At 39.2% G+C, this 24,934-nt stretch overlaps 1 protein-coding gene across 1 annotated transcript; it reads left to right on the top strand.

Annotated features, from left to right (window-relative positions):
* LOC149837900 (uncharacterized) lies at window positions 1-24,934 on the top strand. The gene is made up of 3 exons (XM_090008150.1): window positions 1-325; window positions 425-523; window positions 23,838-24,934. The coding sequence occupies exons 1-3, from the start codon at window positions 1-3 to the stop codon at window positions 24,581-24,583; spliced, it is 1,170 nt and encodes a 389-aa protein (XP_089864276.1). The 3' UTR covers window positions 24,584-24,934.

Genomic DNA, 24,934 nt, shown 5'->3' with positions numbered 1-24,934 from the left:
ATGTGCACTGCAACAAGGGTTGCTTGGCAGCCACAATGTGATGGCGATCTTGAACAGTATGGTGTGGCAGAGGGTTTTATGCTTGACATACCAACGCTGCTGCTATGCGGTGGTATTGAAAACCATCAAAACTTACCCAAGCTGGCCTATGCGGGGACGTTATCAACTGGGGTGTTCCTACAACCATGTGCACCCTGTTGCACCAGTCCAAGTAATGGGGCTGCAGTGACTCCCACCATGACAGTTACTGCTGGTTGGAGGTTTATCATAAACATACACTCTTGCCGTATTTGCGAAACCCAAGCAGTCAAGATTGTGGGTTCGGGTAAGTGACAACCAATTTATAGTGGTTGTTTACTGAACCAAAAATTTTAGTGGTGGGGGTGGTGCCTCCGTTTTGTTGGCTGCTGATGTTTTTCAACAGGGGATCCACAACCTCATATACATATCGAGTTGCTATTGGCCCATTCTGAGAAGCCGACCGTGGACCCTAGTAACCGCGGTGGTGGCATATCATATTCAGGTCCGAATTACCACCTAGTCAACTTAGCAAACTTTGGGACCGATCGTAGTGGGATTGGTCGGATATTAACACCTACATTTGGAACTATGGCTTTGTTGCCACGAGCCATCCTCCCCGTGTAACGCCTTAACTTATATAGTAAAAATTTTGGAGTAATTTTTTTTTTTAAATAGCGAAAGTGTGAAAACAAGAGTTGAGCTCATTACAGGGTAAAACAGAGAAGTACTAAAAGCATACCATTCATTGATTAAAGCATTAATGTCATTAATTACATCTCATAACAGAAATGTAAATATATTAACCAGAGTTCAAACATAAATACTGAATAAATGAGATCTCTTGGCTTTATCCAAAACAACACCCCGATGCTCCGATTAGTTGTTACCTGAAAAACATTTAAAGCAGAATCCCCTGTCTGCGTAAGAAGCATTAGATTTATATGTGGTGCTCAGTGTCCTGTGTACAAATATGTGCAATAACTGTAAGTATATCTAGCATGGAAATTTATATCATTCTAAGAAAAAGATTATGCTTTCTAATTCATGATACAGTGCAAAAGATAACTGAACTAAAGATACATTTATTCGCATTAGCATAAGCTGTAGATTCTACACGTTTTATGAAAGTCATATCAACAGTTCATGATTCTTCAAGAATGAGTATATCATTTAACTTAATTTATTTAATGTTCATCTTACTGGTGTGAGTTTTATGAAAACCCTTTTTAAAACAATATTTTTAATAAAAATTCAGTGAAAGCCAGACACCAAAAATATAAAAACCGGCTCGCACAAGTGGTGGAGTCCGGGTCGATCTCAGGGAACGGAAAATACTTCGTATTCAAACACACAATCTAACTACTCTTTATTGCCAAAAAAAAGAATTAATCAAATAATTAACTACGAGAGTACGACCCTACGTAGAGGGCTTAAACAAAATAATTAAATGGTTTTATTACAACCCAATGAATTGAATAAAATAAAATAAAAGCCTAGTCTAAAGAGAAAAACAAGAGTCTTCAGTGCTTAAGGCTTTGGTGGTCTCTTTTTGTCCCTTCCAGGTTAAACACTTTGGTATGGTTTGATTCAGGGTCCTCTGAGGGCTCACTCGAGGGCACAAAAAAATTTGATCTCTTTGCACATCCAACGCTTCCCTGCAAAACAGAAAAACACAAAACAAAGCAGTACGAAAAAAAAAACTAACAAGAATTTAATAGCTAATGACTAAAAATATTCAGCAAATACATGATTTGAATTATGTAACTAAACTAAACATAAACAAACTAATCTAACCTAACACTAAAAGACAAAATAGGAAAACAACTTAACTAATTTATAACCAACTAATGACAAATTAACTAAACGACATATGAAGACACGTAAATATGGTCTAACTAATTAAACCTGAAATGCAATTAACTATCACTAATGAGCTAATGCTAAACTAATCACGTAGTGACTAAAAACAAAGGAACTGTATGAAACTGCACCCTAATTGTGATAAACTACTTAACTTCAAGTCACAAATAAAACATTAAATCTAAACTAACTATTACTATTAAAGAAGATAGATCTAATATACTAACTACTAATTAATTGACCTCACATTAACCACTAAAACCTTGCAGCAACCTAATTGCGAAACAGGAAATTAAGACTAATTGATGTTAACCCAACTCTCTGCAGTAATAATTGATAGACTCTACTCAATCCAACACAAAGTGCTGCCTAGCTGAAGCGTCATCATCGTTGCTTACGTTGGTAGATGTGATTAACGATGATGACAAGACCCATGGCTCTAAAAAATTTGAATACACTCAAAGAATCACAATCTGCTGAAATCCAACTCTACTTAATTTATTATCGTTAATTGCATCATGCTTGAAGATACAAATTCAGCAGATTGCTTAAGAGCCCAGATCAAAACACAAGATCGGTGCACACTAACCAGCACACATAACCTGAGTCTCCCACTAATCGGTCCACAGTAACTGGTTCACCCAATTATAAAAATTTCACAGATCAACGTGCTCTAAGATTCACGCTGCTCTGCTTGATGAAATAGCTTAACATCAGAAATTAACATCATGGCAAACAATAACTAATGTAGCTAATTTAATAAATAAAACAACACAATGATAACTAAACTAAGCAACATGTTACAGAATATAAACTATAACAAAAAGAGAAAAAAAAAAAAAACGTTGACCTAAATAATAAAAAGAAGTGTTGAACTTATTTAACAAAAAACGACGATGAATCTAAAGACTAAGAAAAACGTGGTATGCAGGTATAGAAACGGTGCTAAAAGAATCACTAAGTAAGAACATTAACATGCAGTTTGCAAAAGAAAGACTTACTGTAAAAAAAACATAAAACAACACTGAAACATGGCTGCATAAAATTAACAAAAGACGCTACCATTAGCTAAAACAAAACAGGAAATGACTACATGGCTATTCTATCAAAACGAAATCTATGTTTTTCTTATTTTTCAACACTAAATACAAACCAATCTAATCTCAATATGCAGAATATGATATGATTTATGAGATGTAAAAATCAAAACTACGATGCATGCAATGAATGATCCTAATCTACGATGAAAAAGAAGGAAAAAGATGGAGGACTTACCAAGGTCGGCTGAAGTGGTTGAGAAAAGAGGGGTCTCTCCCGTATCAGATCATCATGCTGCTCCCTTGTGCTGAAAGAAGACGAAGAAGAAGAAGAAGACTAGAAGGAAGAAAGAAGGAAAAGAAGAAGAAGAAGAAGAAGAGGAAGAGGAGGGGAAGAGAGAGAGAGAGCTTCCAAGTGGGCTGCGTCAATTCCAACGTGAGAGAGAGACCACCCTCTTTTTTTGGCTGTAGAAGATTACTTATAATACTAAATTAGGGTAAAAGAAAAATTTCAAAACAAGTCCACGATTTTCCATATTTTTCAAAAGACCCATTTTGGTAAAACAAGTTTTATTGTCTAAGAACAAACAAACAAACTTCCTAAAAATTAAAAAAACCTAAACAAACTAAACTATGATTAAAACATTCTAACTATAATAGAAACACTAAAGAAAATATATGCAGGGAAAGCTTTGAAAAATACGAATTTCTGATAAAATTCAATTCAATGCAATTTCTCAGAACTATCAATAAAAATGGGTTTTTAGAGCGATTTTAACACGGATCATGCATAAATAATGATTAATAAAATGCAAATATTATGCATGATCAAATACCCCCATGCTTATCGTTTGCTAGTCCTCGAGCAAACTGAAGCAAAAACAAAAAAAACTAAACTAGACACACAATAAATACCTAACTCACTTTCGTAGGAATCACGGTTGCATTTAGCATATGCAACAAGCCCTTTCAACCCCAGTGGACGAGTAAGGTCTCGTGAGGGTTTGCAGTGATGCTACCCACAAACATCTGTGTCAAGTATGCATAAGAATTTTAAAACACAAAGCATTAGGCAGTTTAAGGAGTTCGTTTCCACAAATATTTCATGCCATTGCATCATCAAAACAGGATTAGAGTCTTCTACTTGCCACCACAGAATAAAATATTTTCTTTCACTTTTCTAAATAGCATAATCATTTATGTTTCATCCTTAGAAATTTAAATACATACATATCATTATTTACTTATCCTCACTCATATGTGTTCTGCACAGGTTTTCTCAATATTTGCTTTTAAGCAATGAACTTTTCTCTTTTACGCTCTTTTCTCTTTCTTGATTTTCAATTTTCCACATTTTTCAATCAATTTTTCTGAGCACTATACCCAATTTCCAGTTTTTGTGACCCGTGTAGCGAGCTTTGGGTCAGTGACTCCCAGGCCAGACGACCTTAGGGCACCAGATACAAAGTATCCCTCAGACTTAATTGCTCGAGTCACTAGACCTTCAATTTTCTATAGTTTACGTATAGTCTACTTCTCTGTCATGTGCAATGTCAGTATCTATTAGGCTCTCTATAAAGTCCATGTAACGAGCTTTCGGGCCGATGACTTCCAAACCAGATGGCTTTAGGGCACCAGGTGTAAACACCCCTCAGGCTCTACTTGCTCGAACAAAATAGGCCACAGATATCAACGTAGACAAAGAATTGACTTCCTTCGTTATCCTTTTCACCCTGGACTCAAACACTTCAACTTGTGTCTAAGCCCAGCTACTAGGGAGTACGAAGATATCAAACAACTAAACGTATGCTCGTTTCACTTTTTGAGCTCTTAAATGCAATATTGTTCATTTGCTTAGTTTTTCAAAAAATTAAAACTGTGCATATCCATACTTGTGATTCAAAATAAACTCTAACATGCTTCTATAATCATTTCTTTGAAATCCACATAAATAACCATGGTTTTCTAGATTCGTGTTAGAAAAAGTTTTTCGTGGGGCTTAAAAATTCTCTAAAAACGTTTGATGTTGCAAAGCAGTCATATAAGTTCAAACTCATTCCCTAAAAGCCTAATTTTAATGAGTTGACAAAAAAATTGCAAGTACAAAGACATGAAAAGTTTAGGTTTGCAAACTACACCCTCCCCCATGCTTGAATGACACTGTCCTCAGTGGCACTCCCCCATGCTTATATGAAACTAAGGGACTGCATATGAAAACAAGATAATCGGGAGAAAAGAGTAGAAGTCACCTGACATATAAATGCATGTCCTACGAATGCACAAGAATGGTTACCTGATCTAACAATATACTCATGAGATCAAAGCAAAATAACGAAAAACCATCTATGATATTTACTAGATCCTACTAAAAATACAACATACAAACCTGTGCTCCCCCTCATGCATCCACGAGGTTAATAGCCTCAATGTCTTGCTGCACCACCATATCAGAAATGTAGGGCTTCAGTCGCTGCCCATTAACTTTGAAAATGCTACCCGTTCGAGGGTCCAAAAGATCTACCGCTCCATGTGGAAAAACTCTATGGACTATGAATGGTCCATCCCATCTGGACTTCAGCTTCCCTGGAAAAAGATGGAGACGTGAATGATAAAGCCACACCTTTTGACCGGGCTCGAACTGCTTCCTCACAATATGTTGATCATGGAAATGCTTGGTTCGAGCCTTGTATATTTTGGCACTCTCGTAGGCTTCATTGCGCAACTCCTCAAGCTCACTCAACTGCAACTTTCTCTCAGCACCAGCTTGGGCCATATCAAAATTGAACTTCTTGATAGCCCAATATGCCCTATGCTCCAATTCAACAGGAAGGTGGCATGGTTTCCCAAAAACCAATCGGTATGGGGACATGCCAATCGGAGTCTTGAAAGCAGTCCTATAGGCCCAAAGGGCATCATCAAGGCGCTGAGACCAGTCCTTGCGGTCTGGCCGGACTGTTTTTTCAAGAATCCGCTTGATCTCCCTATTGGAGACCTCGACTTGGCCACTAGTCTGTGGGTGGTAGGGTGTGGCAATCCGATGATGTACCGAGTATTTCCTAAGTAAGGAAGCTACTTGTACATTACGAAAGTGCGTACCACCATCACTAATGATCGCTCTAGGGACTCCGAACCGACTAAAAATGTTATGCTTGATAAATCGGAGCACCTCCTTATGATCATTGGTTCGGGTGGCCACGGCCTCGACCCATTTGGAGACATAATCAACCGCCACTAGAATATAAATAAATCCGAACGAAGGCGGGAAAGGACCCATAAAATCAATGCCCCACACATCAAAAATCTCAACAATCAAAATAGGAAGGAGGGGCATCATATCACGCTTGGCGATGCGTCCCGTCTGCTGACAGCGCAAGCACCTCCTACAAAAATCGTGAGCATCTCTATGCAATGTCGGCCACCAAAATCCTGACTGGAGGACCTTTGCGGCTGTCTTTCGACTAGAAAAATGACCTCCACAAGCCAAGGAATGACAGAATGATAGAATGGAGTCATACTCCTCCTCAGGAACACACCTCCGAATCATCTGATCCGGGCATAATCGAAACAATTCTGGTTCCTCCCAAAAATAGTGCTTTACCTGCGAGAAAAATTGATCTCTCTCATTGCGGTTCCAGTGCGAAGGGTACTCTCCAGTCACCAAAAAGTTGATGATATGCGCGAACCAAGGCAAACGCTTGACATGAAAGAGCTGCTCATCCGGAAATGAATCATCAATCTGCCCCTGATCAGTGGATGTCTCCACTGTCAGTCTGGATAAATGATCTGCTACAAGATTCTCACATCCACTCTTATCTCGAATCTCGAGATCAAATTCTTGTAACAGAAGGATCCATCGAATGAGACGCGGTTTGGCATCCTTTTTACTCATCAAATATCGCAATGCTGCATGATCTGAGTAAATGATGACCTTGGAGCCTAACAAATATGATCGAAACTTCTCAAGAGCAAAAACTACGGCTAGTAATTCCTTCTCTGTGGTGGTATAATGCATTTGCGCATCAGAGAGAGTCCTACTAGCATAATAAATCACATGAGATCGTCGCTCAATCTTCTGACCGAGAATCGCTCCAACCGCGTAATCTGACGCGTCACACATAATCTCAAATGGCACTGACCACTCAGGAGATCGAAGAATAGGAGCAGTAGTCAGAGCTTCCTTCAGGGCCAAGAATGCCTTCAGACAGGCATCATCAAACACAAACGACTGATCTTTCGTTAGTAGGTTGCACAACGGTCGAGAAATCTGGCTAAAGTTCTTAATGAACCTTCTATAAAAACCTGCGTGCCCTAGAAATGATCGCACCTGCCGCACAGAGGTCGGTGGAGCTAATCTAGCAATGGTCTCTACTTTGGCCTTATCAACCTCGATTCCTTTCTCAGACACAATATGTCCAAGAACAATCCCTTGTCTCACCATGAAATGACTCTTTTCCCAACTAAGAATCAGATTTGTCTCCCTACAACGTTGAAGCACACGAGATAACTTTTGGAGACAATCGTCAAATGAAGAGCCATAGACCGAGAAATCGTCCATGAAAATCTCCAGGACATCATCCATCATATGTGAGAAGATCGCCATCATGCACCGCTGAAATGTAGCCGGGGCATTACAGAGCCCGAACGGCATTCTCCTATAAGCGAAAGTGCCATAAGGACAGGTGAACGTCGTTTTCTCCTGGTCCTCGGGATGAACGGCCACCTGGTTGTATCCTGAATAACCATCCAGGAAACAAAAATACTGCTGGCCCGCGAGTTTCTCCAAGATCTGGTCGATGAACGGCAGAGGGAAGTGATCCTTCCTGGTTGCACTGTTCAACTTTCTATAATCTATGCATACTCGCCATCCCGTGGTAGTCCTCATGGGGACACTTTCTCCTTTTTCATTCGTCTCTACAGTGAGCCCAGACTTCTTTGGGACAACCTGGGTAGGGCTCACCCACTGACTGTCGGAGATGGGATAAATGATCCCTGCATCCAACCATTTGACTACCTCCTTCTTTACCACCTCCTTCATATGGGGATTTAGTCTCCTTTGTGCCTCTCTTGAGGGTTTAGCCCCCTCATCCATGATAATCCGATGCATGCAAAAGGAGGGATCTATCCCCTTCAAATCTGCCACCGACCATCCAATCGCCTCTTTATGCTCGTGCAAGACCTGTAAAAGCTGACACTCCTGTGTTTCAGTCAGGTCTGCGGAAATAATGACGGGGAGAGTCTGATTCTTGCCTAGGAAGGCATACTTGAGTAAGGCCGGTAAGGGCTTCAACTCAAGCTCAGGCAGACTCTCTATGGATGGTCGGGCTGGCTTTTCTGCCAATTCAGGAAGCGGCTCGAAGTGCCAGGTCCAACTCAGATCACTTGTCTGACTCTCTATCGACCCATGGCCATCTTCTTTGAGTGATTCATCAACCTCCTCCTGAGGTGAATCACTCAATAACCAGGTATGCTCTGCTTCTACCAGGTCCTGAATGAAGTCGACCTCGAAAGAAGCCTCATCGCCGGCAGGTCCCATCGCCGCATGAAAAATGTTAAGCCTCATCTTCTTGTTGCCAAATGAGACATCCATCGCACCTGTGCGGCAATTAATGCACGCATTGGCAGTGGCCAGAAAGGGGCGTCCAAGAATAATGGGGGTCTGCCGCATATCATTAACTCCCTCCATATCTAAAATGATGAAGTCGACAGGGAAGTAGAAGTCCTCTACCTTGACTAACACATCTTCCAAAATCCCTCGCGGGACCTTGATTGATCTATCTGCAAGCTGCAGAGTCATAGGTGTTGGCTTCATCTCCTTTAATCCAAATTTGTCATAAAAGAAACCCGGCAAGATATTGACACTTGCCCCAAGGTCGAGCAATGCACGCTCGACAGTGATGTCTCCTATGACACACGAAATAATTGGAGTCCCTGGGTCCTTAAGCTTTGGTGGGGTTTGGTGCTGCAACACCGCACTCACCTGCTCAGTCAAGTATATCTTCTTCGGCACTTGTGACTTCAACTTTCTTTTCTGCGTACAAAGCTCCTTTAGAAACTTTGCGTATGCAGGGACTTGCTGAATGGCATCAAGCAAGGGGAGGTTTATCTGAACGTTCTTGAATATCTCAAGCATCTCCTGCATATTCACTCCATGTTTGCCTAATGACTTCGGCCTCTCTAACGCCTCAGGAAAGGGGGCTTTGGGAGTATAGGACTTTGAAGGCTCAGATGGTAGAGCCCTCTCGCTTTCCTGAGGTGGGACGGTAGGGACAGGCTGCTTCTCACTCGTTCTCTCTCTTTCTTCTGCAGCCTCCCTCGCTTGGTATTGCTTCCCATTCCTGAGGGTGATTACTGCTTGAGCCTGCTCTTGATGGGCATCTGTCATATGCAAGCCATGCATCGGCTCCTTACCCCTAGGGTTCACCACCGGTTGGCTAGGTAAAGCTCCCTCACTCCGCCTGCTAAGCGCTTCAGCGAGTTGTCCCATTTGCGTCTCAAGCTTCGCAATAGAATGTGTATGGGAGCTCAGATTGCCCTTGATATCTGAGAAGGCTTGCAACATCTTGTCCTCAAAAGACTGGCTGGACGAAGGCTCCTGGGACTGAGGTTGACTATAAGTCGGCTGAGCTGAAGGGTAGCTGTTTCTCTGAAATCCAGGCGCATAACCGCCTTGCCTGGGTTGGCTTTGGGACGGGTTGGGAGGTTGGGTTTGTGGATTTCTCCATGAAAAATTGGGATGGTTCCGCCAGCCCGGGTTATATGTACTGGAATATGGATTGGGTGCGGGCCTAGCGAAACTCTGCGCCATCTGAGCTTGTTCCTGGACAAACTCAGGGTACTGTGGTGCAACGGGGCAATCAGCAACATGGTGTGCAGGGCTAGCACACAACGCACACACCTGTAGGACTGGAGAAGGACCCGCCAACAACTGATCTAATTTCTGAGACAGTTGGTCGACCTTGTTTTGCAACTCAAGGTGCGTCCCTATCTCGAATATACCAGCCTTCTTCGCGCCATCTTGCACAGGTGTGGCCCTCTCAGATCGTGAAGCAGAAGCATGGTGCATGGAGTTCTCACTTAAGGTCTCAAAAAGGGCCCATGCTTCATCTTCACTTTTAAGCATAAAAGTGCCCCCACAGGCAGCGTCAACCATTTGACGGTTCTTCTCAGTGAGACCATCATAAAAATATTGCACCAGTTGCCAGCGGGGCACCTGGTGGTGGGGACACTTGCGAAGAAGATCTTTCATCCTCTCCCACGTTTCATGAAACATTTCTCCCTCGATCTGTGAAAAGCTAGTGATGGCTTTTCGATACTGGTTCGTCTTACCAATTGGGAAGTATTTCTTTAAAAACTCCCTTTGCATATGTTCCCAAGTGGTAATTTGAACTGTATCGAGGGCCTTCAGCCAATGCTTGGCTTTATCCTTAAGGGAGAAGGGGAATAACGTCAACCTTAACGCGTCATCTCCAAAATTGTTGATTCGCACCGTAGAGCAGATCTCGAGAAATTCGTCGAGATGACGGTATGGGTCTTCGTTGCTAAGGCCATAAAAAGAGGGTAACATCTGGATGACACTGGCCTTGATTTCAAAATGGTTCGCTCCCACATCAGGTCTTGTGATGCAGGAGGCAGGAGTGTATGTGTTGGGCATAAAGTACTCCCTAAGAGGACGGATCAACTGCTGATCTTCAGCCATGGGGCTGGCTTGATGGGCTCTCCTAAAGAAAGATTCGGGATCCTCAACAAATTCGGCAAGCTCAGGTTCAAGCGACCGTCGCCCGTGCATGCACCAAAGGGTAGACCGGTGCAGCAACCGTCCTAAATTGGGTTTTTCTACCTAACTAACGCGCTAGCGGCCAAACCACACAAACCACAAAGCGAGTAACAAAAACAATTACTGAAAACAAAAAATAAACAAGAACCACGCAGTTGCACTCAATAGAGAATTTATGACAATGAAATCTATGTGCACGGTACCAATCGTACACAGTCACTTCTAAGGGGATCCTAATGGGTGAGCTGTGCAGAAAAGTAAGCTTGTCTCTACGGTATGCACACTCGTGGTTCTAAGCCTAAATACGAAAAACAAACTAAACAATCCTAATTAAAGAACTGAATTAAACTAACAACCTAAAAATACGAGAACAAACACAAGGCAATAAAGTGAATACTAGTATTTCGCCGTTCCCCGGCAACGGCGCCAAAATTTGGTGTGAGTTTTATGAAAACCCTTTTTAAAACAATATTTTTAATAAAAATTCAGTGAAAGCCAGACACCAAAAATATAAAAACCGGCTCGCACAAGTGGTGGAGTCCGGGTCGATCTCAGGGAACGGAAAATACTTCGTATTCAAACACACAATCTAACTACTCTTTATTGCCAAAAAAAAGAATTAATCAAATAATTAACTACGAGAGTACGACCCTACGTAGAGGGCTTAAACAAAATAATTAAATGGTTTTATTACAACCCAATGAATTGAATAAAATAAAATAAAAGCCTAGTCTAAAGAGAAAAACAAGAGTCTTCAGTGCTTAAGGCTTTGGTGGTCTCTTTTTGTCCCTTCCAGGTTAAACACTTTGGTATGGTTTGATTCAAGGTCCTCTGAGGGCTCACTCGAGGGCACAAAAAAATTTGATCTCTTTGCACATCCAACGCTTCCCTGCAAAACAGAAAAACACAAAACAAAGCAGTACGAAAAAAAAAACTAACAAGAATTTAATAGCTAATGACTAAAAATATTCAGCAAATACATGATTTGAATTATGTAACTAAACTAAACATAAACAAACTAATCTAACCTAACACTAAAAGACAAAATAGGAAAACAACTTAACTAATTTATAACCAACTAATGACAAATTAACTAAAGGACATATGAAGACACGTAAATATGGTCTAACTAATTAAACCTGAAATGCAATTAACTATCACTAATGAGCTAATGCTAAACTAATCACGTAGTGACTAAAAACAAAGGAACTGTATGAAACTGCACCCTAATTGTGATAAACTACTTAACTTCAAGTCACAAATAAAACATTAAATCTAAACTAACTATTACTACTAAAGAAGATAGATCTAATATACTAACTACTAATTAATTGACCTCACATTAACCACTAAAACCTTGCAGCAACCTAATTGCGAAACAGGAAATTAAGACTAATTGATGTTAACCCAACTCTCTGCAGTAATAATTGATAGACTCTACTCAATCCAACACAAAGTGCTGCCTAGCTGAAGCGTCATCATCATTGCTTACGTTGGTAGATGTGATTAACGATGATGACAAGACCCATGGCTCTAAAAAATTTGAATACACTCAAAGAATCACAATCTGCTGAAATCCAACTCTACTTAATTTATTATCGTTAATTGCATCATGCTTGAAGATACAAATTCAGCAGATTGCTTAAGAGCCCAGATCAAAACACAAGATCGGTGCACACTAACCAGCACACATAACCTGAGTCTCCCACTAATCGGTCCACAGTAACTGGTTCACCCAATTATAAAAATTTCACAGATCAACGTGCTCTAAGATTCACGCTGCTCTGCTTGATGAAATAGCTTAACATCAGAAATTAACATCATGGCAAACAATAACTAATGTAGCTAATTTAATAAATAAAACAACACAATGATAACTAAACTAAGCAACATGTTACAGAATATAAACTATAACAAAAAGAGAAAAAAAAAAAAACGTTGACCTAAATAATAAAAAGAAGTGTTGAACTTATTTAACAAAAAACGACGATGAATCTAAAGACTAAGAAAAACGTGGTATGCAGGTATAGAAACGGTGCTAAAAGAATCACTAAGTAAGAACATTAACATGCAGTTTGCAAAAGAAAGACTTACTGTAAAAAAAACATAAAACAACACTGAAACATGGCTGCATAAAATTAACAAAAGACGCTACCATTAGCTAAAACAAAACAGGAAATGACTACATGGCTATTCTATCAAAACGAAATCTATGTTTTTCTTATTTTTCAACACTAAATACAAACCAATCTAATCTCAATATGCAGAATATGATATGATTTATGAGATGTAAAAATCAAAACTACGATGCATGCAATGAATGATCCTAATCTACGATGAAAAAGAAGGAAAAAGATGGAGGACTTACCAAGGTCGGCTGAAGTGGTTGAGAAAAGAGGGGTCTCTCCCGTATCAGATCATCATGCTGCTCCCTTGTGCTGAAAGAAGACGAAGAAGAAGAAGAAGACTAGAAGGAAGAAAGAAGGAAAAGAAGAAGAAGAAGAAGAAGAAGAGGAAGAGGAGGGGAAGAGAGAGAGAGAGCTTCCAAGTGGGCTGCGTCAATTCCAACGTGAGAGAGAGACCACCCTCTTTTTTTGGCTGTAGAAGATTACTTATAATACTAAATTAGGGTAAAAGAAAAATTTCAAAACAAGTCCACGATTTTCCATATTTTTCAAAAGACCCATTTTGGTAAAACAAGTTTTATTGTCTAAGAACAAACAAACAAACTTCCTAAAAATTAAAAAAACCTAAACAAACTAAACTATGATTAAAACATTCTAACTATAATAGAAACACTAAAGAAAATATATGCAGGGAAAGCTTTGAAAAATACGAATTTCTGATAAAATTCAATTCAATGCAATTTCTCAGAACTATCAATAAAAATGGGTTTTTAGAGCGATTTTAACACGGATCATGCATAAATAATGATTAATAAAATGCAAATATTATGCATGATCACTTACTCTTACCCTGTGGGTACGCACATGCATAGACCTCGTAGCGGACCGAGACCATACGGGTGTCTATTAATTAATAACCCGTATGACTAGCCGTACGGATATCCAAAGGGGACGGTCAGTAACCGAGATAGAACTCCCAAATGGCTAGAACAAGTATTCGGATGCACCCTGTACTTCTGCAGAAGACATGGATCTACCACCTAGGACGCACTGGTAGTCCTGGTCCCCTAACTTCGTGGACTGGGGACCTGGTGAGACGCCTAGCTCTCACGAAAACAAGAATGTCCACGAAGCTTGTACCACCTACCCTCTCTACGGTAGACCATGGGTCCAGTAACATACACCATCTTTCAGGTGTACTCAGAGCCCGGAGAATCCGGTAATATATACCGTCTTTCAAGTATACCCAGAGTCTCAAAGGTTTTATGTTTTATATTTCATTTTACATTTTTTTTATAACCAAGTGCGAGCTCTAGCACTACGAGGGGTCTGGTATCATATACCTTATTTCAGGTATACCCAGAGCCTCAAAAATCTCATATTTGATTTCTCAATTATTTTCCTGTGCGAGTCATCACACCACAGAGGATTCTCAAAATCCTAAACCCACCTTGGGGTTCACAGACATTGTATGATTTTTTTTTTGTCAGGGTGCCATGAGCACCATCAAGATAGCATTTCTCGGAACATGGCTCGACTCGAAGCCCAAAATTTTCATATTTGTTTTACGAGCTGTGTAAACATTCGTACCTATGAATCATGCCATTCACGTGGCATGGTTGGCTTGATCTAAACATATGAATGACCATGATCTGGTGAGACTGGTTGTATGCACTCGGCTGCAATGAGTCTGCACTCGACAATGCTTCATGATTGCCACCTTGGGGTAATATGACCCGAAGCATGCGACTTTCCCATCGCCCACAGTTGGGGAGGAGTTGGATCCATGGGTCCAACCTGTCACACTGTGGTCCCACCAAATTCCCCGAAATAGGAAATTATCAATATATATATATATATATATATATATATATATATATATATATATATATGGTACTATTCTGCTAGTTACTGCAACCCCCTTGCAGATCTGCAGCTTATAAGCACCAGCATTCCGATCGTGGCAAGCCTACACCCAGTATTTTTGATGCCACATTTTCGCGGCCCAACAGAGGCAGCTATGCCATTGGTACAAGTGGTACTGATGACACTAGCATGAGCAGCGTGTAATGCCCCACAAAATGGGTCACTACTCAGCTTAGTAGGAGTAGACCGGCCTGGTCGGGCAAGTCCCCCACAAGGTAACCCACATGGTCAGTTTGTGCCAGGGTAACGTGCATCCCATTGGATCACGTTACCCCACGTTATATCCAGATTTTTTTTTAACTTGTGACCGTAGCATTGTTGGGCAGAGCAGGCCGTCATGGATGCCCAAGATAACACCCCATGAACTGGGTGTCTTTCAGAGATCTAGTTCCTGATATAAAGTCTTAAATTTATACCAAAAATAAAAATAACAAGGCATACCTATACCCAAGTGATTTTTTTTCTATATTCAGGTTAATGGTATGTGTCTATGTAAGACTAGCATCGTATGCAGTCTCCTGTTAAACAATCTACTTGAGTGTAAATTCATATTTAACAGCACATGTAACAGGGGAAGAAAAAAATAATCTAATTTAATTAATACCTAGGATGTATGCCTAACAATAAGACCTTCCATCGGTTTGAGGTTCAGTCCAACTGGACCCGCCAAACCCGATTTAGGTTCCATCGTCCTAGATCATCCACAGAAATTTTAAGGAGGTAGGTTAAAATATCTATATGCAGTTAGCAGACTAAAATAGAAAAAAATTCATGGCTTGAGTTCTTATTGTATGCAACCCATCCATCTATATATTTTTATTTAATTTATTTTTTTAATTATTTTTCTAAGGTCATTGATCACACCGCATCAAGGTGGATCGTGGCCTGGTTGATGTAATTCCAGCATAACAATATTGGTTGGTTGTCATATACAACATGTCAAAAGAAGGTAAGGTAATCACAAAGATACACTGTTACAAAAAAGGTCGAATATACACATTTTTACACAATTAAACCTATATACTTTTTTTTTAAACTAAGTGCCTTTATGACAACCCATCATTTGGCCATAGGCAAATGACAGAGCATTCGGTTAATGCTGTGACATACATGCATAGTTTTTTTTTTTTTTATACTCCCCTAGATTGACAAATCGGAAGACTCATCTTCAATCGGCTTCATCCACGATATTTAACTTAGATGAATGTATTTATCGTGCACTCTTGAACAACTTTCAGTTTGTATGTTGAACTGTGTGGGTGCAGCTATTAAGCACCATGAGTCTTGCGATCAACATTTATTAACAAACAACTTGCTTATGAAAATAAATCTGAACCTACACTATGTGTTAACCCCATCTATTTCTTCATTAGCCTTCCCATGAAAGTGTTGTTTCAAGGAATAACCACACTCTTGTGGTGTGGAAGGTGTGCTCAACAAGATCAGACAACCCACATCCCAACGTGCCTCATGATGCCGACCACCCACGTGTCGACGATGCCATCCCATTTGTATTGACGACACCACCACATATTTATGCCGCAGGACATCAAACACCTACATGTTAAATACGATACTCCTTACCTCTTGTTGGAGCTTCAAGCGAGTGAGGCGGCGTTTCTTCTTCGCAAAGGAGTTGCACGCTGTTGCGAGGAGAAGTAGCCACACCTTTCCAGCAATGGCAGCTGATCACCAAAGAGAGAGAGAGAGAGAGAGAGAGAGAGAGAGAGAGAGAGAGAGAGAGATGGGTAGTCTCGTGTGGCTCCCCATCATAACTTTCTCATTAAATTCTCCCCCTTCTTAGGGGAGTTTAGGTTTTTCAAAAACTTAACTTCCAACCCACCTTTTTAGTGGGTGCTTGGAAGTCCCGACATTGCCCCTCCCTCACATTAGCAAATGTATCTTCAACTTCCATTTTTTTTTCTTTAGTGGTACCCTTTTCCCTTTTTGATGGGATTCCTCACCAATGTTGGTAAAGTGAGCTGAAAAGGCCTAAGAAGTAGGCTTGGCTAAGATCCCACGTTTTTACCATCTTCTTCTTTATTTTATTATTAATTTTTTTAAATCCCCATCATCATCTTTTTGTGCAAAAAGGGAAAAAAACTATACACAGGGGGTTTTGAACCAGGGTCTTCAACCTAAGGGATAACTAAACCCACCACTTGTGTTACATTGTTTTTCGTTACAAAGTGTGTGGATTAAATTGTATTTAACCCTTTCAGTTTTGTTCCGGATTTCATGAAAAAACAATGTTTTTTTTTCAATGTGGGCGCTCTAAGGTTTTGAACTTGGGTTGTGGATCTACACCACCATGCATCCTACCACTACACCACACTATCACTTAGTGTTTACTTTTGCAAGAAAATTCTATTTATGTCATATTTGGACGTTTTTCCTTGTTGATGGATTTCTTCCATTTTCAAGTGGATTTTCACCCGTTGGTTCTAAACTTGCACTCTCTTACCTTAAATGTGTTTCGGATCTCACTCTATTTATCCGAAACCATTTAATTTACCATTGAGTCCCGTGAATTAGGTCGGATTATCGGATCTTGTCAAGATCCGGATCCAAATACCACTTTTGAGGGTTTGTTACCGGTTTCGTTCTAGAAACCCCAAATCATAAAAAATTGTATTGCTTAGCATAAAATTTCACTATTTCACATAAATGCTCCACTTTTGTTCATTTAGAATTTTGTAAATTTCACGGGTTTTACACCCCGAACCAAACAAATAAGGAATATGCGACAAACACCTTATGTGGTTTTAAATTAAACATCCCATTGGACCCAGTGACTTCGGTGGGTCCGTGAACCCAAATGAAACCTAAGTAGTGCCCTGGAAGGTATATGCTAAATGGTCCAGAGTATTTTTCAAGAAAAGGTTGGATTACCATGACACACGAAACATGTGTTATCAAGCGATAAAAAGTGTTCAATGGTCGATATCCTGAAACTAAAACTATAATCATGGATTTTGGTATAAAGATAATAGATATATATGTAATACGATACTTTGTGAGACTAAAGGCTTAGTGTAATCTTATAAATGCTAAAATACTTATATTCAGCAAACGTCAAGCGTGTACATAATCTTGTTCTATTTGACGATCTAAAGAAGAATGAAAAAAAAAATTGGGTGAGCTTTTTGGCCACCATAGCGTACACACACCCTTTTCGCAAAAGCTGTATATTGCCCTATTGGTTCCCTGAAATGAATGCTTATCTTGCTCTCGAGTTACAAAATACAATTATACTTATGATTTTTCCTACAAATGGAATGTGTGTTACATTGAGAGTCACTATTATGCATATCTGCTTAAGAATGTTATGTATTAATGAAGGTGACAATGAATGAGATTTCAATGATGTATTCTTATCGCATAATGGTTTGTAGGTGGCTTGTTGTAAATGCATATGTTTGTTATAATTGCTCAATTAAGGAAAATCTACAGTGGTATGGTGGTACAGTATGAAAACTATGCATACAAAACTCTTGTAGTGTCATGTGGGCACTTATGATATAATTTGGTTTTATGGTAATTGCATACAAACAATTATTTCCATGGCTAGTGTCAATTTGTATATGCTTGTTTACAAAAGCAAGATAAATAAAAGGCATATGACATGCTGTCATTAGGTGAGAGTTTAAAACTGAGCTTACAACTTCACAGAAAGATAAAAGTGCCATACAAGCACCTATGAATTTTTAAAGTTGGGTTATGCCATGTTGCAACACCATCAGTGGGGTACAATATATATACCCTAGCACCAAAAACACATCTAAATTAATACACGGTGACATAAATGAAAACTTCAGACTCTGGGTATACTTGAAAGATGATATATGTTACCAGTTTCTATTTGGGATTCTGGGTATACCTGAAAGAGGGTATATGTTACTGGATTTTTCTCAAAGTTTTGGGTACACCTGAAAGATGGTGTATGTTAGTGGACCCCAAACTAACAAGATGAAAATATACACATCTAAAATAACTAAAGGGGATTCTGGGTATACCTGAAAAATTGTGTATGTTACTGGTTTCTCATGATACTGGGTATACATGACAACGGTATATGTTATTGGTTTCCCAGGGCTCTGGGTACACCCAAAAGATGGTGTATGTTACTGGACCCATGGTCTACCTTGGAGAGGGTAGATGGTACAAACTTTGTGGGACTTTTTAGTTTTTGTGAGAGCGAGGTGTCTCTCCCAGTCCCGAGTCCTCGGAGTTAGGGGACTAGGACTACCAATTCATCCTAGGTGGTAGATCCAAGTCTTTTGCAGAAGTACAGGGTGCATCCTAATTCTAAGTTCTAGCCATTGGGGAGTACTCTCTCGGTCGTGAACCACCCCCTTTGGATATCCGTACGGCTAGTCACACAGGTTATAAAATAATAGACCCTCGTGTGGTCTCGATCTGCTACGTTGTCGAATGCCTGTGCGTACCCACAGGGTAATTAACAAGATGAAACATAAAGTTAGTGCATTAAGAAAAATCTTCAAGTAGTTGCATATTGCTTAATGTTGAAATTGTTGGAGTAAGTTGTGACTCCTGTAGAGCATGATTCAAATTGGTTTTCCTTTACATGAAAATGGTGATAACTTATGAACAATATGTTGAATAGTGATGTTTGTGCTTTATGCACACTTTACATGAAATGCTTTAGTTAAGTCAGGTGTACATCCACATTAGTTTCAAAGTTGTTATTACTTGTATGAATATGGTTTATGCATATGATGGATCGTGCTTTGATGTTGATGGAATACATCATGAAATGCTTGACTTTAGTGAATTGTACATTTATCAATTGTCAATTGGTGATTAGTTCTATCTAAACTTGTTGCACATATACTTGTACACATGACACTATGCACACTCATATGGATATTATGCTTCTTACTCAGACGTGGTAGTCTGACTCCTTCTGATTTAATATTTTCAGGAAACGATATGGCGAGCAATTGCGGTCGTCGCTGCAGACAGTGCTATGTGATCATATCTTCTTTGGATGACATGAGGATTTCTAACTTGTAATAAATCTTCAAGTTGTAAATGATAACTTGTATTATTTCAATGCAAGAATTTATTTTACTTAAATGCCTTGAGTCTGTGCTATTACTTGTAACCCGCCCAAATAATTTGACTAAGGATTTAATAAAGCTTTTCCACTGTTGTTTAGAAAAAAAAAATTTATTCCAAAATTTTCAAGTTAAATATTTGGGGCATTATAGAACTAAATCTAAATACTTGCAATTAATTGAATGATCTTAAGGAATTGCTTGCGTCTCACAATCCCTTATGATTTATGTATATAATTGAAATAATTTAATCTAGATGATCAATAAATAATTATTTGTATAATTAATTTAAGTAATTAATTAAATAAATAATTATGTATCAACATGCCTGTCCTATGCATGAATCATATTATTATCTTTCAAATTAAATTGCTTTTGCATTAAGTGTCATACTAACAAATAATTCACAAAATTAAGTGACTATCTTGATTCAATACCCGAAACACCACTATCTTGGTATACTGTGAGTGTTTGTACTTCTAAGGGGTGTTCATTCACATATTTCATTTTACATTTTACCTCTTACCTCTGACTAGTAGAGACACTGACACTAGAATCAAGGAACCTTCGTCAAGCGTTTCCCATGACTGGATAAGATTGTAGTGCAACTGCTAAACACACGTATATGGTTAAACTACCAACTTCTTTCAGCCGAGTTCAAAAATCCTCCTAATTCACCATGGTTGAGGGAAATGATCCACTGTCCTTTAGATTTCCAGAATCTTGGATTTTCATCCTCATAGGGATCCTGATCCAGGATTTTTATCCTTAAAGAAAAAATTGTCCAAACTACCTGGTATTGAGAATTACCCCTCACATAGACTATTAAAAATTTTATGGGATTAGTATTGTCGTTGGTTTACATTTAATCGATTCGCTTTTCCACCATTTCTCAATGTGATAAGCTCTAAATCATTAGTACAACTTTTCTTATCTTTTTAACATCATATTCTCAATGCATGTCATTTTTAAAATAAATACATGCTTAAAAGTTTACAATAGTTACACTTTTGGGTTAATACCTATACAAATTTTTATGGTATTAAAAATGTATTAATATGTATATACAATATTAACTACAATTGCAATTAAATACAAATAACATGAATTATCAATATGAGGCATATATTCAATCAAGAATGGATTTTTGAACAATTCCAGAGTCCTAGTTTAGCACTTATGGCTCAACCACAATCTTACATACATATGCTAATCTTAGTATACATATTATATATAAGTCTCATAAAATTATTTAATTAACTTAGGGTTCTAAACCCGTAATCTCTAAAAATAAGAGTGCTAGATATTTTTAATTATGTTAAAAAAAATAATGTTAAAACCTCAGAGCCTACGATTTTATTTTGCATCCTCTATATTATACCAGATTAAATTATAGAAAATTAAATAATAATTTAAATAAATTCATACAAATCATTCTGAGATTTTTCCCCCAACTTAGATTCTTCTAATATATTAGGAAGTACTTGAACTATTTCAATTGTAGTTTCAAAAATTATTTTAAAAATTTGGATAGCACCAGCTCTATTTTTGAGCAATAATGTATATGAATTTACTAAAATTTAAGCAGTATTTGACCAGTTTAATTTAAAAATCCATAAATTATTTTAGAAAGTTTAACAAAACCTTCCCCATTCTAGTATGAAAAATCCAGAAGTTATTTAAAATTTTTGACAGAACCTCCCTTATATCAGAGTATAATTGGATGAAATTTTTGACATAATTACCCTATTTTGGTTCATAAAAAAAATCCTAAGGGTTCAAGAAAGAGTTAGGAGATTCTAAAAATCCATACGAAGGCCCAAATGAGTTCTATGGCTGCATACCTTGTTTTAGAAATTTGAACAATGCTTTCGTAGTGCTTTCTTAAAACCCCCAACAATGGGCAAAAATTTTGGCAGTGCTTCCGCGATAGAATATCAAATCTATCTTAAAAAAAATAGGGCCTCTAATATCAAACCATAAATGAGGTACCCTAGCTAGGAAAATAGGGGTTTCATAGGTTTCTAATAGAACAAACCAGAAAAATAATAGGGGTTGGGTTCGAAAATTAGGAGAGAGAGCTGGATTGAGCTAGAGAGAGGCTATGAGGGGGTCAATTTTTTTTAGAGAGAGACACCCCAGGTGGGGTATTTATAGCCCAAGGAGGTGTCAACCCCCTTCTCCTAGGTGTCACTCCCAGAAAAGGATGTCTAATTTTTGTGGTCCCTTATTAGTAAGAATCTAATATTTTCTAATATTTTATTATTATTTATACAAATTTGAAGGTAAACCTTATATTTTTTAATATTTCATATTAAGCATCTAAATTTTTATCATTTTGTCCATGGTCAATTTAAATATTTATAAGTATGCCCATAAAATATGGATATGGATAAATATCTAAATTCATTAAAAATATCTATTTGAATAATATCCAAATATGTTAAAAATATCCATTTAGATAATATCTAGATTCGTTAAAAGATCCATTTGGATATGAGTTTGGATCAACATCTATATCCGATAAAAGATCCAAATATGAATAGTATTTGAATAGAGCTTCTAGACTTTAGATCATATCTAGATCTAGTTCAAGATCCATAAGTTTTATATAATGAATTTATTTAACATTTAAAAATTATAGTTGTTACAACCCCCAATGAATACGAAGAAGCCGAAAAACACTTGAAACCATAAAAAAATTCAAGAGAAGTTCCCCCTAGCCGTGGGTGGTGGCATGCACCTTGGTAAGGTGCTCATGGGCGCCGCTACTCCCCCTAGTGACAAAGCCAAAATGGCACATGGAGCCTTGCAAGGCTTTTGATTATCTATTATAGAGGCTAAAGAAATGCAAAACAACCTATGGGCCAACGCACAGACTCCAACGCCAAATCTTGAGTACAAAGATGTGAGAACTTTGATTAAGATTACAATGTAATATTAAATATCTTTTATACAGATTTACTAATACAACATTCATTGTCCAATAAAACTATAAATCCAATATTGGATTTACAATAGATGATCATTCCCTCGTTCCAATATGAAAGTATATAGTACCGCATGTGACATAAAGGGGAATTATATTTGGTAACTATCTCATATACCCTAGACTTTTCCCCTATTGAGGGAAAACAGTAAAGTCTAACTGTAGTCATCTTGGAATAGCTGCTGGTTGCAGGAAGGAGAGAGCCACAACATGACATAATTCAGTAACTTCAGTAAAAATAAAAGGACAACATACATTTCATCTACATATTAAGTTTTTATGATACAAAACGGATGTGAAATCAATCACACTCTTCTTTGACTATTGTGATGGCTTAAAATTCACTTCTGCATTGCTTGGTCAGAGACTTGATGGTTGGGAGTTAGCAGATTTATGCCCCTTAAACCAATGGTTCAGGCAGAACTCTAACAACTTTGAAGATGTAAAATCACAGATATAAAATCATATATATATATATACCAATGAGGTAGAAGGCACAAGAAATAGAGCATTTACTATGATACATGCTGTGACAAATTTGATATATCAGAACTTTAGTCTCTTTAAGAGGAGTTCAAATTGTGTATTTTTAGAGGAGGCTGATTCCCAGGAAAAAAAAATCTAGCCACATTCCAACTCCTTCAAACCTGCAGCCAAATCCTTATCTTGAGTTCCACTTCGTATAACAGTCTCCGTTTACATCTCAAATCCTCGGATGCCGTGCTCCTAAATAGAGGCTAAACATTTATGGAAAATTTCCAAGTGCACTCTAAACCGCCGGAAGAAGCAAAACTGCGTTTGTCAACCCTAAATCACGAAAATAAGTCGCGATTTTTTTTTTTTAAAATCACGGTCTTTACGCATTTTCACCTCCTGATCCGCCCTTCCCCTGATTCTTTCCCTCTGTCGTTTCACCAAAGAGAAGAAAAGTGTAAAAACCCAAATTTCTCGACGGAAAACTTGCTCTCTCTCTCTCTCTCTCGTCTCCGCCCGCCGGAAAAGGAAATGACTGAGCAACCGAAGCCTGCCACCGGTTACCCGGCTGCGTCCGGCCAATATCCCCTCCGCCGCCGCAGTCGTACGCCTCCGCCTCCAACGGCTACCCTCCCTCCGGCTATCCTCCACCTCCCTACTACCCTTCGCCGCCGCCTCCCCAGCCGAATCAGGCATACTACTACGGCTCCACCGGCGGCTACCGCCCCTCGCCCTTCCTCCGGCGCCTGATCATCGCTGCGATCTCCGTCTTCCTCATCATTGGCGCCATCCTCTTCATCGTGTGGCTCTTCCTCCGCCCCCAACTCCCCGATTTCTCGGTCTCCGCCGCCTCCGTCCCCGCCTTCAACGCCTCCGGCAACCAAGTGACGGCCAATTGGGACGTGACCATCACTGCCTACAATGGAAACAAGATGGGGATCTCCTATGAGAGGGTCGACGCCTCCATCTTGTACCACAGTGAGGGTTTGGCCGACACCTCCCTCGCTCCCTTCTACCAGGCTAAGCGCAACACCACCACCCTCCGCGCCCGCTTCGCTGCCGACTCAAAGTATGTTTCTGATGGGGCGGCGATAGCTTCCGACCGCAGTGGCGGGAAGGTTTACTTCGATATCCGGCTGTGGACGATTGTGCAGTTCAGTCCCGGTGGTTGGCGCACGCGGTGGCGGACCATGCTTGTCCGCTGCGACGAAGTGGAGATCGACTGGCCGGGTTCGGGGTGCAATTCGGTCGCCGGAAGCTTGATGGCGCCAAACCGATGCTTGGTGTACACGTGAGTTCGTCTCCGTCGTTCTCTGTTTCTTCAGATCTTTGGGACTTTTCTGTTCCTTACATCACTGATGAGATGAAACATCAATTTGGTTCCCAAAATGTGTGAATATTTTGCCGAATTGCCGTATCATTTCTTGTTTTTCTTGGTGGAATTTATATGAGAACCAGTTGCTAACCAAAGATCATTAGATGTTCTTGGGAGGAGGGGAGGGGGGGAAGAGAATATGAAAAGGTCGAGGAGCAAGATAAATGATCAAACAGATGCCATGTCGTTTTTTATTCTTCTGTGCACCGGACAATGACTATTGGACTATGGATGCTTCCTTTTTAATTAAATGCACGTATTCTCTGATTAA

The sequence above is a fragment of the Nuphar pumila genome, chromosome 5 (genome assembly GCF_984573655.1).
Source record: "Nuphar pumila chromosome 5, dmNupPumi1.hap1.1, whole genome shotgun sequence".
In the NCBI taxonomy this organism is placed as follows: Eukaryota; Viridiplantae; Streptophyta; class Magnoliopsida; order Nymphaeales; family Nymphaeaceae; genus Nuphar; species Nuphar pumila.
The sequence above is the reverse complement of the archived record's forward strand: the minus strand, read 5'-3'. Positions and strand labels throughout refer to the sequence as shown.